Below are 13,655 nucleotides of genomic sequence, written 5' to 3'. Positions count from 1 at the left end.
TTGCAGGCAGTGAGAAAAACCACCCTTCCTAGCTTTGAGAAAAAACTGCTATCTGGAGATATAATTGTTTCCAGCATGAATCAATCCATTGCAAACGGGAGTAACTGCCAGTGGATTCCTCAGGGATCCTTTGGGATGCTGCATGTGCTGGCGGACGTTGAACAGCCTTTGTCGGAAGCTATTTGCTTTCTCAGAAAGCTCCAGTTCCCTGGAGGGTGAGAGAATCAGAATGGATGGGAATAAGGACTTTCTCACCCGGCACACTGTTAAACTATGGAATCTGCTTGCACAGGATTTCATGATGGCCACCAGCTCAGATGGCTTTGAGGAGGGGATATGGAATCATAGAATCATAGAGTTGGAAGAGACCACAAGGGCCATCGAGTCCAACCCCCTGCCAAGCAGGAAACACCATCAGAGCACTCCTGACATATGGTTGTCAAGCCTCTGCTTAAAGACCTCCAAAGAAGGAGACTCCACCACACTCCTTGGCAGCAAATTCCACTGTCAAACAGCTCTTACTGTCAGGAAGTTCTTCCTAATGTTTAGGTGGAATCTTCTTTCTTGTAGTTTGGATCCATTGCTCCGTGTCTGCTTCTCTGGAGCAGCAGAAAACAACCTTTCTCCCTCCTCTATGTGACATCCTTTTATATATTTGAACATGGCTATCATATCACCCCTTAACCTCCTCTTCTCCAGGCTAAACATGCCCAGCTCCCTTAGCCGTTCCTCATAAGGTATCGTTTCCAGGCCTTTGACCATTTTGGTTGCCCTCCTCTGGACACGTTCCAGTTTGTCAGTGTCCTTCTTGAACTGTGGTGCCCAGAACTGGACACAGTACTCCAAGTGAGGTCTGACCAGAGCAGAATAGAGTGACACTATTACTTCCCTTGATCTAGATGCTATACTCCTATTGATGCAGCCCAGAATTGCATTGGCTTTTTTAGCTGCCGCGTCACACTGTTGGCTCATGTCAAGTTTGTGGTCAACCAAGACTCCTAGATCCTTTTCACATGTACTGCTCTCAAGCCAGGTGTCACCCATCTTGTATTTGTGCCTCTCATTTTTTTTGCCCAAGTGCAATACTTTACATTTCTCCCTGTTAAAATTCATCTTGTTTGTTTTGGCCCAGTTCTCTAATCTGCCAAGGTCGTTTTGAAGTGTGATCCTGTCCTCTGGGGTGTTAGCCACCCCTCCCAGTTTGGTGTCATCTGCAAATTTGATCAGGATGCCCTTGAGTCCATCATCCAAGTCGTTGATAAAGATGTTGAATAAGACCAGGCCCAAGAAAGAACCCTGTGGCACCCCACTAGTCACTCTTCTCCAGGATGAAGAGGAACCATTGATGAGCACCCTTTGGGTTCGGTCAGTCAGCTGAAATTCATGGAGGATCAAGGGGCACTGTGTTCATGCATTCATTAACTGCTTGGGGGCTTCCCATCAGGGCATCTGGTTGGCCGCTGTGAGTAGAGGGAAGAGGGGACATGATAAAAGTTTTTAAAATCACACATGGCATGGAGAAAGTAGATAGAGAATTTTTCTCATGAACATCCAATGAAACTGTGTGTTGGGAGATTCAGAACACAGAATAATAGAATGATAAAATCCTAGCGGTGGTAGGGACCCAAGGGTCATCAAGTCCAACCCCCTGCAATGCAGGAATCTCTACTAAAGCATCCATGACAGATGGCCATCCAGCCTCTGCTTAAAAACCTCCAAGGAAGGAGAGTCCACAACCTCCTGAGGGAAACCGTTCCAATGTCAAACAGCTCTTACTGTCAGAAAGTTCTCTCTGATGTTTAGTCAGAATCTTTATTGTAACTTGAAGTCATTGGTTGTCCTACCCTCCAGAGCAGGAGAAAACAAACTTGCACCATCTTCCATGCCTTCACTTATTTGAGAATGGCTATCGTATCTCCTCTCAGTCTCCTCTTTTCTAGGATGAACACATCCAGCTCCTGCAACCGTTCCTCATAAGGCTTGGTTTCCAGACCTCTGATCATCCTGGTTGCCCTCCTCTGCCCACGTTCCAGCATGTCAACATCCTTTTTAAATTGTGGTGCCTAGAAATGGATACAGTATTCCAGCTGTGATCCCACACATAAAAGAAAGTCCTTCTTCACCCAGAATATAGCCAAACTGTGGAGCTCACTCCCACAGGAGGCAGAGATTAGATAAATTCATGGAGGAGAAACAAACAATGGCTACAAGCCAGAATGGCCCTCTTACCTAGGTTCTGCTTGCATGCTTCCCCATGGCATCCGACTGGCCACGGCAAGAACAGGATGCTGGACTGCGTGGGCCATTGGCTTGATCCAGCAGGCTCTTCTCATGTTCTTAGAAGCACTTGCAATGGGCATCTTTCTTCAGAGACGTTTGTGACAGAGTCTCAGCGAGGGTGGCTGGAAGGCCAGGCCTGCTTCTCATACCCTCATGTCAAAATTCATTTCATCACTAGAGGCTGTCAGGCATCTCAGATGACTCCACTCTAAGCTGGCAATTAACTGTGTAATTTCAGGGCTCACCTTTTGGCACCTTTCTTCACCTCAATTTCTGATCATGCTAACTAGAGAAAGCCAAGCCCAGAGAAGGGCTCACTTCATGCAGGCAGCTTTGAATTTGCCCGCAATGTGGAGTTTTTGAAGCTGGCTGCCAAAGGATCTGCTTAAGGCACTGCTCTTGCGTTTTCGAGACCAGTGTTGCCACAGGGCAGTCACTGCCAACATATGTGTGTGTGTGTTCATGTTTGTAAATAAACAACAACAACCAATAATAATAAATGTGTTGTTGTGATGCGTCTAGGAGACACGCCAAAATGGTTTGGCTCCCTGCCCAAGCCGGCTGTCTGGAATTCAGCTGAGGTGTAGTGAAGGGCTGGAAAAATAGAGGCATGAGAAGGGCTGAATCAGAAGAAATGGAGGCACCAGGAGGGAGGGCAAAGGATCATCTATTCCAGCTTTTCTTAAGCTGTGGGTCCCCAGATGTTGTTGAACTACAACTCCCATCACCCCTAGCTAGCAAGGCGAGAGCTCAGGGATGATGGGAGTTGTAGTCCAACAACATCTGGGGACCCACAGGTTGAGAACCGCTGATTCTAGTCCATCCCCTGTAATACAGGAACCACAGAGAAAGTGTGAATGGTAGGAAAGGGGAGCATTTTTCAACCAGAGGGGCCACCTTCCTTTCTACACAACCTTTCAGGGGCCTCATGCTAGAGGTAGGCAGGGCCAAGAGCAAGCCTGAGCAGAGCAACAAATGTTCATTTGCTCACACATCCATTTTTCAAGCTCCCATCCAAGCCACCAAGGAGTATTATCTGAATTCAAAGCCATGCTCTAGACAGGCAAAAGCACTCAGCAGGGTACAAAGCAAGGGGGAGGGGCTGTGGCGTGGGGAGTCCGAAGGGCCAGCTAGAGAACCCCCAGAGGAAAGGCTATACCTTTTTCAACCTTTTTCAGCCGTGGGCCGGTCCACTGTCCCTCAGACCATGTGGTGGGCTGGACTATTTTTTTTGGGGGGGGGGGGAATGAATTCCTATGCCCCACAAATAACCCAGAGATGCCTTTTAAATAAAAGCACACATTCTACTCATGTAAACACACCAGGCAAGCTCCACAAATAACCCAGAGACGCATTTTAAATAAATTTTACAGCATGTAAAAGCACGCTGATTCCCGGACCATCTGCAAGCCGGATTGAGAAGGCGATTGGGCCACATCCGGCCCCTGGGCCTTAGGGTGCCTACCCCTGGGCTATGCTCTGCCTGCACCAGTTTGAGGCAGCAGTGCTGTAAACCACAGGAGGTGACAGGGCTCTTGTGCTCAGAGCCTGTGACAGGCAGTTGCATTTCAATGCTTGGAAGAATGGGAACATCAAGTACAGTTGAAGTCAGAGATGTGTGAACCCAGCAAGTTTGTGCTCAGGACTTGGAATGGATAAAGCTATTCTCAGCCGCCCTCCGCCCCCTCCTGGGAATCAAAAGCAGAGAGCTGCAGGGATCTCCATGGAATGAAAGATAAACAGATGACATGTGTGGGTGGGTGCAAACTCAGCCGTGTCCCCAATGACAGGGTTTTATGACACTGTTTACGAGCAGCTGGGAGTGATGGAGGGAGGACCACAATTTGTGATACTGCAGAAGACCCAGTGCACCAAAAATGGTCAAGTCAAGGGCCAAAGGGCTTAGAGCAGGTTGGACCATAGGAAAAGGAGATGGGGGAGGAGCCAAAACAGATAGGAGGAGGAGAAAAGAAAGCCTGCATGTCGTCAACTCAGACCCCTAGCAAGCACAGTCTGTCCCTCCCTGGCAAACTGAGTGGCACAGAGAGAACAGGAATGAAGGGGTGGGGGCAAAAAGAGAGGGGTGACCCCACCCACTTTTTACTCTGGCTTATGACCCACCCACAGCAGACAAGTATTATTTACTTGTTTATTTGCATTTATATCCAAGGAGCTTGAGGTGGCCTACATAGTTCTCCTCCCCCTTTGCCCCCCACCCACGACAACCTTGCAAAGTAGGTTAAGCTGAGAGTGAGTGACTGGTCCAAGATCACCCCATGAGTTTCATGGCTGCGTGAGGATTTGGCCCCTGGTTTCCCAGGGTCTAATCCGGTTGGTTCGAAAAAGCAATAAGGGCAAATGTTAACGTTCTAGAAAATCAGTAATCATACCAGTTTTTCCTTTTAAAACAGGGAGTGTGTTAGTGTTATTATAAAAACTAAAGAAAAAAAATGGGGAAGCAGAGTTTGACCAGGATTTGGGGCTTTCTAGTTTAGAGAAAAGGCAATGTGATGGCAATGTATAAAATTATGCGTGGCATTGCAGAAAGTGGATGGAGAAAAGCTTTCCCCCCTCTCTCATGACACTAGAACTCATGGCCATCCAATGAAGCTGAATGTTGGAAGACTGAGGACTGAAAAGGAAGGATCTCTTCATGCAGAGCAGATTTAAACTATGGAACTCACTCCCACAGGAGGCAGTGATGGCCACCAACTTGGATGGGTTTAAAAGAGGATTGGACAAATTCATGGAGGACAGGGCTGTCCATGCCTATTACTCATGATGGCTATGTTCTGTCTCCATGGTCAGAGGCAGTAGTGCTTCTGAATATCAGTTGCTGGAAAGCACAGATGGGGAGAGGGCTCTTGCCTTCAAATTCTGCTTGTGGGATGCCCATTGGGACGGCCACTATGAGAACAGACACTGGATCTGATGGACTACTAGTCTGATCGAACAGGGCTCTTTTCTTCTGTTTTCTTATGGTTTATTTATGAATGGTTGGGTTCCAGTTCAGGTCCATCTGCATCTCATGTTCATGCCAGAAAAGGCCCCACAATGGCTTCATTGATCTCTGGAGGGACACTAGGGCTGAATCTAGACTCATTGAAAAAGTGTTTCATTTCAAAGCGTTGTAAATTTGAACAGGGAAAACCAGTAGAGAAAAAACGGGACTCCACGTCGCCATCTGGCGACGCAACATTATATTGCACATACAAGACATATCAATTGCTTTTTCTTTACCAGTCTAGCTTAGTCCTAAGTTGGGGAAGGCTGAAGTAGAAAGACAGCCAGTTGCCCTCTGCAGGCCTTCTGAGTGAAAGCAGGTGGGCTAAAAGCAGGCGATTGTCCCTGGGGTGCTCATGTGGCTTTACCCCCAGAAATCCACACAGATGCTGGCTCCACTTCAGACTATTGTACATTGAGAAGGAAGGTCCAAAGAGAGATTCAAGTGTCCTTAGCTGAATGCATTTGGATTTGGCTTTCAGACTGTCAATGCAAGAAGGTGGATCTGGTGTGTGTGTGTGTGTGTGTGTGTGTGTGTGTGTGTGTGGACACTGGAGGCTTGCCCCAGCCCCCTCCCACGTTTAGCAAATTCCTGGCTAGTGCCAAATGCATCATGGGAACCCCTATGAATAGTAGAATAAAATAAGAATGAAGACCCTTAATTGCGGGCTGCAGATAAATTCCAACATATAAATCTTTCTTGAAGCTTGACATTGTCTGAAGACAAAAAGCTGTAATGGGATAGGTTTAATTTTTTAAAATTTCCACCCTGGAATTAGGTATACTTATATGTTGCAGTTTCCTTTTGTTAGATGTTCCTTGCCTTCGCATATTCTTTCTTGGAACATTTTGTTTTTACGGGTTGGTGTGCAATGCTCCAATTAAGAAAAACAACCAGTTCCTGAAAGTAGGCTGGTTGTGGGGTGACTTTTCTGAAGATAAATTAATGTTGTAGCACTGTTCGGGGGGGGGGGTGTTGCTCCTGCAGTACTTGAATGCAACAGCATCTCTCCCCAGGAACTGGTATTCAGAGGCATAATGCCCCCAACAGTGGAAGGAAAACATAGCCAGCAGGACTAGTAGGAGCAACCTTTGAAAGTCTTCTCCTCCATAGAGTAATGAAATCCCCTCTATACAAGATTGGATCCAAAAGCTGACAGAATATGCCGAATTAGATGGTTTATCAGAAAAAATAAAGAATAAATCAAAACAGGAATTTGTTTCTAAATGGGAGGTTTTCAAAGAATATCTGAAAAATAAATATAGTAGCTTAAATTCTGTTGCAGCATTCGAGGAACTTCAGTAATAGTTGCTAGGTAGATAGAAGAAATTAGATTTATTGAGAATAAGTTTAATTATGAAAAAAATGTGTATTGGCAATAAGTAATATGAATTTGAAATATGGAACAGACGGGAAGTTGGGTCTTTAGTGTTAAGACCAATAGATGTTTTATTGTTTGCCAAGAAAATTATGTGTCTATGGTTATTATTGTAATTTGTGTGTAATTTGGTATTTGTGTTTTTGTGTGTGTGTTTTTTCCTTGTTGTATAAATAAATAAATTTAAAAAAAAGAAAGTCTTCTCCTCCATGAGTTTAAGAACATAAGAACCCTCCTGGATCTAGTCCAGCATCCTGTTCCCAAAGTGGCCAACCAGATGCCCCAATGGGAAACCCAGAAGCAGGATCCAAGCACAAGAGCCCTCTCCCCTCTTGTGGTTCCCAGCAACTGGCATTCAGAAGCATTGCTGCTTCCAACCACTGAGGCAGAGCATCGCCATAATGGCTCAAAGCCTTCAACAGCCCTCTCCTCCATGAATTCATCTATTCCTTTTTTAAAGTCATCAAATTGGTGACCATCACTACATCTTGTGACACATCTATATCAGGTATTCAAAGCACTGTTATGCCATTTTTCACAGGCTTCCCCCAAAGAATCCTGGGAAGTATAGTTTGCTAAGGATGCTGAGACTTGTTACAAGGCCCCCGTTCTTTCCTCAGAGTTCCCTGGGTCAGCAGCGGAGCAAGCCAGTTGGGCGCCTGGGGTGGTGTGTGTGCCCTGCGCCCAGGGCCAGCCAGCCACGGGGCAGGGCAGGGCGGGGAGGGGAGGGGCCAGCCGGGGCAGGATGCTTGTCGGGGCCTCTGCGGAGTCCGCCTGCCTCCTCCCACTCAGCCACCCTACAGCTGAGGGGAAGGTTGTGAGCGAACCATTTGGGCCAGGAGAGATGTGTGGCTCGGACGCGCTGCAGGCCCCGCAGTGAGTGCTGCCCGGCATTTTGTCACACACACACCTCAGTGGTGACACCTGGGGCAAACCGCACCCACCGCCCCCCCTTCCTCCTCCCCCTGACCTGGGTAGAGGGATCAGCTGATAAACCACTCTGGGAACTGTAGCTCTGTGAGGGAAATATAGGGGCCTCCTAACTGCTCTCAGGGACACAGGTGGCACTGTGGGTTAAACCACAGAGCCTAGGACTTGCTGATCAGAAGGTTGGCAGTTTGAATCCCTACGACAGGGTGAGCTCCCGTTGCTTGGTCCCTGCTCCTGCCCACCTAGTGGTTCGAAAGCACATCAAAGTGCATGTAGATAAATAGGTACCGCTCCAGTGGGATGGTAAACGGCGTTTCCGTGCGCTGCTCTGGTTCTCCAGAAGCGGCTTAGTTATGCTGGCCACATGACCCAGAAGCTGTAAGCTGGTTCCCTCAGCCAATAAAGTGAGATGAGCGCCGCAACCCCAGAGTTGGCCACGACTGAACCTAATGGTCAGGGGTCCTTTACCTTTAACTGCTCTCAGCACCCATAACATGCTACAGTTCCCAGGATTCTTTGAGGGCAGCCATGACTGCTGCAAGTGGTACAACAGTGTGTCAAATGTGTGGTGTGCATGTGGCCACTGGGTGCTCCTTGGAAGCAAGTTGCCCCAAAGTTTCTATTGCCTGGTCCTTCAGCCTCAACCGAAATGAACCTGCATAGATTTCCCCAGCCCAGAGGCAGGCGATGGGCCAAAACTCACATTTTGCTATTGGATCTCATTTGTAAATGAAACGACTTCCTTTCACAGCAATCTATGTTATGGATAGAACAATCTATGTTCCTATCGATCGTTGAAAAGGCCAAGCACTTCCAGTCACTATGAGGTGGCCATCACAATGGTTGCTCTGCTGCTCATTGGTAGAAACAGGAAGAACAGCTTTGGTCTGGCAGCTAGACTGGATGGCGAGTGGCTGAGCCTGCTCTGGTGATGGTGGTGGGAATGGGGGATCGTGATGTGTTTGCAGTCCTCCATAACTGGAATGTACTTATTTATTTATTTTTTAAAAATCCATTTATTAAATTGCACCTTTTTGCAATCTATTTTGATATGGTTGCCTAGTTCTGCACTGTGTAACATTTGGCACCTAATTATTTTGCTGCCTGGTGAATGAGAGCTGCAGACTCCTGGATGCTACTGGAAAGGTGTGAAGTGTGTGCATGATATATATTTCATGCCTTCCTTAATAATTAAACTTTGAAACAGAACCTCAAGCGCAAGGATCAGAGAGGGTGTCATATCAGAGAAGGGCCGGGTGGAATTCTGGCAACAGCCTTGACTCCCGCTACATTCTCGTTGGCCACGTCATTGCTGTCTGAGCAACAGGGCTCTCTCCAAGGGCAAAATGGCTCATTCCCTCCCCATCTCCCTGTCCTCTGGTCAACAGAGAAAGGAGATGTCCGCTAGAATCCCTGTGTACCCCCACCCTTGACTTTAATATTTAAAGACACCCTGGGGCAAGGGTGGGTGGAAGGGAGAGATAGAGAAGAACTGACATTTGCTCTGCATTTTAAAACAAAGCGACCTAATTTGCACCTCCCTAACTACTAAACAGATCAGAATGTCATTGTCCTTTGGATTTTGTACTGCTCTGAACTTTGCGATACAATTCCTGGCTCAAAAACCATGTGGGGATACATACACTGACATGAAATACAGATTTAAATATATTTCTTGTGCTACAGTATTCACTTAAATATTGACTTATGTAAAGACACATCCAGAATTGACACAGTCCAGAAATAATCCCTAGCGAAAGGCAAATTGGGATCTGCTTATAGATCTCTGGGTGATCACCATGACTTTCTGACTTCCAATTGTTTAAGAACAGTAACAACCCAAAAAATATTCCTCCTTTCAGTTAGGCTGCTGAGATGAAGAAAACTTGGGAGGAGGGGAAACTCTCTGTGTGTGTGTGTGTGTGTGTGAGAGAGAGAGAGAGAGAGAGAGAGAGAGAGAGAGAGAGAGAGACTGGGCTGTGAGCTCAATGCTAGTGCTCAAAATAAAAAATAAATCCCTGCTCTGAGCATATGCTTGGAGGCACTCTGGTCCTTAAATTATGTCTCCAGCCCCACCCAAAGCTGCTGTATTGCACTGGGCTCTGATTGGTGGACCTTGGGCATCTTCTCTTGTATGTAGAATGTTCCAGGTCCAATCACCAATGGCATCTCCAGGTAGAGCTGATGGAGTAAAAGACTCATGCCTTCATACTGGAGAGCTGCTGCCAGTCCATGTAGACAAGATTGAGCTAGGGGTGGCCAACTCCCAAGAAACTGCGATCTACTCACAGTGTTAAAGACTGGCAGTGATCTACTCCCTTTTTGGGGGGTCCAGAGCAAAAATATTGAGCTTTTTTAGGGGAGCCAAACTTCTTGAGCATCTCGGGGGGGGGGGGCAGTGATCTACCACAGACGTCCAGTGACCTATTGGTAGATCACGATCTACCTGTTGGATGTGCCTGAGATGAACTTATGATCTGGATAAGGCAGATTCCTATGATCCTAGTAAAGGATAACTATGGCTGCACAAGTTTGGAGTCTGGCTACACCATCACTAGGGAAATGTAGTGTGCCATGGGAGGGGGGAGGCAGCAGAGAGAACTTGTCTTGGTTTGGGAGTGGCTGAACCTGGCCAAAGGAATTGCCCTCTGTGTTTCCCTTCTCGATATGGCCCCTGACAGAAATGTTGGGCCCTCTGCCTCTTATGGCCTTTTGCCCCCCACTGCAATTGCTGGGGAGCACAAGTGGGGAGAGATGTTTCTCTTGTGGTTGCCTCCTCTCCATGTCCTGCTTGTTGGCTTCTTCTCCTTGGGGCATCCGATTGGCCACTGTGAGAACAGTATGCTGGATGTGACGGGCTCCTTTGACCTGATCCAGCTGCAGCCAGACACTGGGCTGTCCTGTTCTTACACAGCCTTGTGTTTGCATAGGCAAACTCGGCCCTCCAGATGTTTTGGGGCTACAGCTCCCATTATCCCTAGCTAACAGGACCAGTGGTCAGGGATGATGGGAGTTGTAGTCCCAAAACATCTGAGTTTGCCTATGCCTGCTCTGGTCTGTTTCAGAAGGCTTCTGGGGTCTGGCAAGTAATACAAATGATCCTGTTCTGAGTAATATGAGCCCCCATCCAGCCAAGCGGTTCTCTTGAACAGCAAACCACGTTGAAATGAATGCAAGCAGCTCTGGAGCTCTGCTGGGCTCTTTTGCATCTGCAATCCGCTGCCCAGGTTGAGACGGTTTCAAAAAAGGTGAATCCGTATTAGGGGCCATTGGGAAAGGAGTCAAAAGTAAAGTTGCCAAAGGCGTCATAATGCTGTTATACAAAAGAATGGTGCAACCCCATTTGAAATACCGTGTACAGTTCTGGTTGCCTCACCTTGAAAAGGATCTTGTAGATGTGGGAAAGGGCAACCAAAATGATCAAGCAGTTGGAGCGACTCTCCTGTGAAGAAAGGTTGCAGTATTGGGAACTTTTTAGTTTAGAAAAAAAGGTGAATAACAGGCTAGAAGTGTATAAAAGTACAGTGGTACCTCTGGTTACAAACGCTTCAGGTTACAGATGCTTCAGGTTACACACTCCGCTAACCCAGAAATAGTATCTCAGGTTAAGAACTTTGCTTCAGGATGAGAACAGAAATCGTGCTTCAGCGGCGCAGCGGCAACAGGAGGTCCCATTAGCTAAAGTGGTACCACAGGTTAAGAACAGTTTCAGATTAAGAATGGACCTCCAGAACGAATTATGTTCTTAACCCGAGGTACCACTGTATGGAGAAAATGGAGAGAAATGTTTTTTTCTCACTCTCCCATAATACACTAGGGTCCAGCAGTGTCATCCAGTGAAGCTACATATTGGGCGATTCAGCTTCCCACAGAGAGCCAGTGTGGTGTAGCTGTTAGAGCGTCAGACTAGGACCTGGGAAACCAGGGTTCAAATTAGGAAGAACTTCCTGACAGTAAGAGCTGTTCAACAGTGGAATTTGCTGCCAAGGAGTGTGGTGGAGTCTCCTTCTTTGGAGGTCTTTAAGCAGAGGCTTGACAACCATATGTCAGGAGTGCTCTGATGGTGTTTCCTGCTTGGCAGGGGGTTGGACTCGATGGCCCTTGTGGTCTCTTCCAACTCTATGATTCTATGAAATCCCCACTCAGCTATGAAGCTCACTGGGCAATCTTGGGCCAGTCACGGTCTCTCCGCCTAACCCTACCTCACAGGGTTGTTGTGGGGATTAAATGAGGAGGGAGGAGAACCATGTATACCACTTTGAAGGAAAGATGGGATTTATATGCAATCAATCAATCAATCAATCAATCAATGACCCAGGACAGACAAAATGCAATACTTCTTCCACCCTTGCTGATTCCAGGCTGATACACATGTAAAAGGCTTCTTGGTCTTAGGCTCAAATGAATCACCTAATGATCTTACCCATCATAGGCCTTGATGCCATAAACCAATAAAAGAGTTCTGGTTTCCACTTGATTTTCTTCAGCAGCTTGCTTGTGAATGACCAGCCTTTCAGTGCCTCGCTCAGAAAGCAAAACAAGAGATGAATAATCCCATTAAGCAACCCTTAATTGAGAATTAATTTCCTTGCTTGAAGAAGAATAAGAAACAAATCTGTCATGCCTTGCAAAGCCATGTTAAGTGCAAAATAAATATCTGGCCTGCTGGGGGATTGTAAGACCTGACCGCGCAGGGGTCCCTCAAATCTTACCCCTCCACCACCACTTAGTTAGCTCTCCATTAAATTCTCCTTTCTTTGCTCTCTCCTTGCAGTCTGCTGCTTCGTCGTCCACAAGAGGTGCCATGAATTTGTTACCTTCACTTGCCCTGGTGCAGACAAGGGGCCTGCCTCAGATGTAAGTAAACACCTCAACTAACCTCCGTCTTGTGGGGGGAGGTAGGTGCGATGTTCTAAAAACAGCGAGGGCAGGTTGGAAGAGCGCCCTGGCAAACTGTCCTTCTGCACTTCCTCACCGCGTCCCAGACCCTTTGCCCTCCGTTAATGGGAAAAGAAGGGCATCCAAAAATGATCAAAGGAGAGACAACATGTTGGTGGGATTCTCACTCCAGGTTTCGGGGGTTTTCTTTTGCTTAGCTTACTTCTGAGGTGGCTGCCGGGTGCTTGTGAGCCTCCCTTCTTTCATTCTGCAGATTGTCTCTGATGGGCTGCGTTTTACAGCTTTTCTTACATTGTTTGTTTTTGTTATTTTGCTTTAGAGATCTAGTGTGGCATAATGGTTAGAGTGTCCAGCTAGGAGCTGGGAGGTAGCACTTGGCCATGAAGCTCCCTGGGTGACCTTGGGCCAGTCGCTGCCTCTCAGCCTAACCTACCTCAAAGGGCTGTTGTGGGGATTAAATGGGGAGCTGGAAAAGGGTGGGATATAAATGTACCTCCTTCCTACCTACCTACCTACCTACCTACCTACCTACCTACCTTTTATTTACTTACTTATTTCATTTGTGCCCTGCTGCTACAGCCTTGCCTGGAGATGCCATTGGGGATGTTCTTTCAATGAGGAGTGGGGAGGAACAGGAGCAGCTTGTGATCTCCCCCCACCAACCCCATTTAAATGCTCGTGCTCTCTCTGCTAAATCTCACTTTTGTTGGCCTGCCCGGAGAGCTTGAGCTGGGCTGTTCCACCTTGTTTTTTCTATGGCTCAATCTGCAGTTCTTTGCACCTGCAAGGACAGGAGCCTCCTCCTTGCCCATCGACTTTGGGCAATTTGCCTTGGGACTGTCTGGCAATTTGCCTTCACCATGGAAACGGGCTAATTTCTAGCACTGCTGGGTGATTGATCTTGAGACGCTACTGAACCTCCTTGCTCCCACAGCAGCTATTATTAGCCTTTTTGTGATGAGGAGACCAAAATATACCCTCTGGTCTGTGGCCTTTCTGTCAGATTTAGGATCTTTCTTTCTTTCTTTCTTTCTTCCCACCTCTCTCTCTTTTTCTTAAATTTCAAAAAATCTCTCACTTTAGGGAAGCTTTCTGTAGCCTTATATCCTCGAGATGTTTTGGATTACAACTCTCAACAGACTCAACCAGCACAGCTGTATGCCA

The 13,655-nt window shown here is 47.1% G+C and overlaps 1 protein-coding gene across 2 annotated transcripts in view; it reads left to right on the top strand.

The window, feature by feature from the left end:
* The window catches only part of PRKCB (protein kinase C beta), a 183,175-nt gene that overhangs the window by 57,058 nt on the left and 112,462 nt on the right, over positions 1-13,655 (top strand). For both annotated transcript variants that reach the window (XM_083712071.1, XM_083712070.1), the window contains exon 3: positions 12,367-12,449. In XM_083712071.1, the coding sequence (XP_083568197.1) occupies positions 12,367-12,449 (83 nt within the window). The remainder of the gene's footprint in view (positions 1-12,366; positions 12,450-13,655) is intronic.

The sequence above is a fragment of the Podarcis gaigeae genome (genome assembly GCF_964106915.1).
Source record: "Podarcis gaigeae genome assembly, chromosome: 14".
In the NCBI taxonomy this organism is placed as follows: Eukaryota; Metazoa; Chordata; class Lepidosauria; order Squamata; family Lacertidae; genus Podarcis; species Podarcis gaigeae.
Note: the sequence above shows the minus strand (reverse complement) of the source record. Positions and strands in the feature narration are given on the sequence as shown.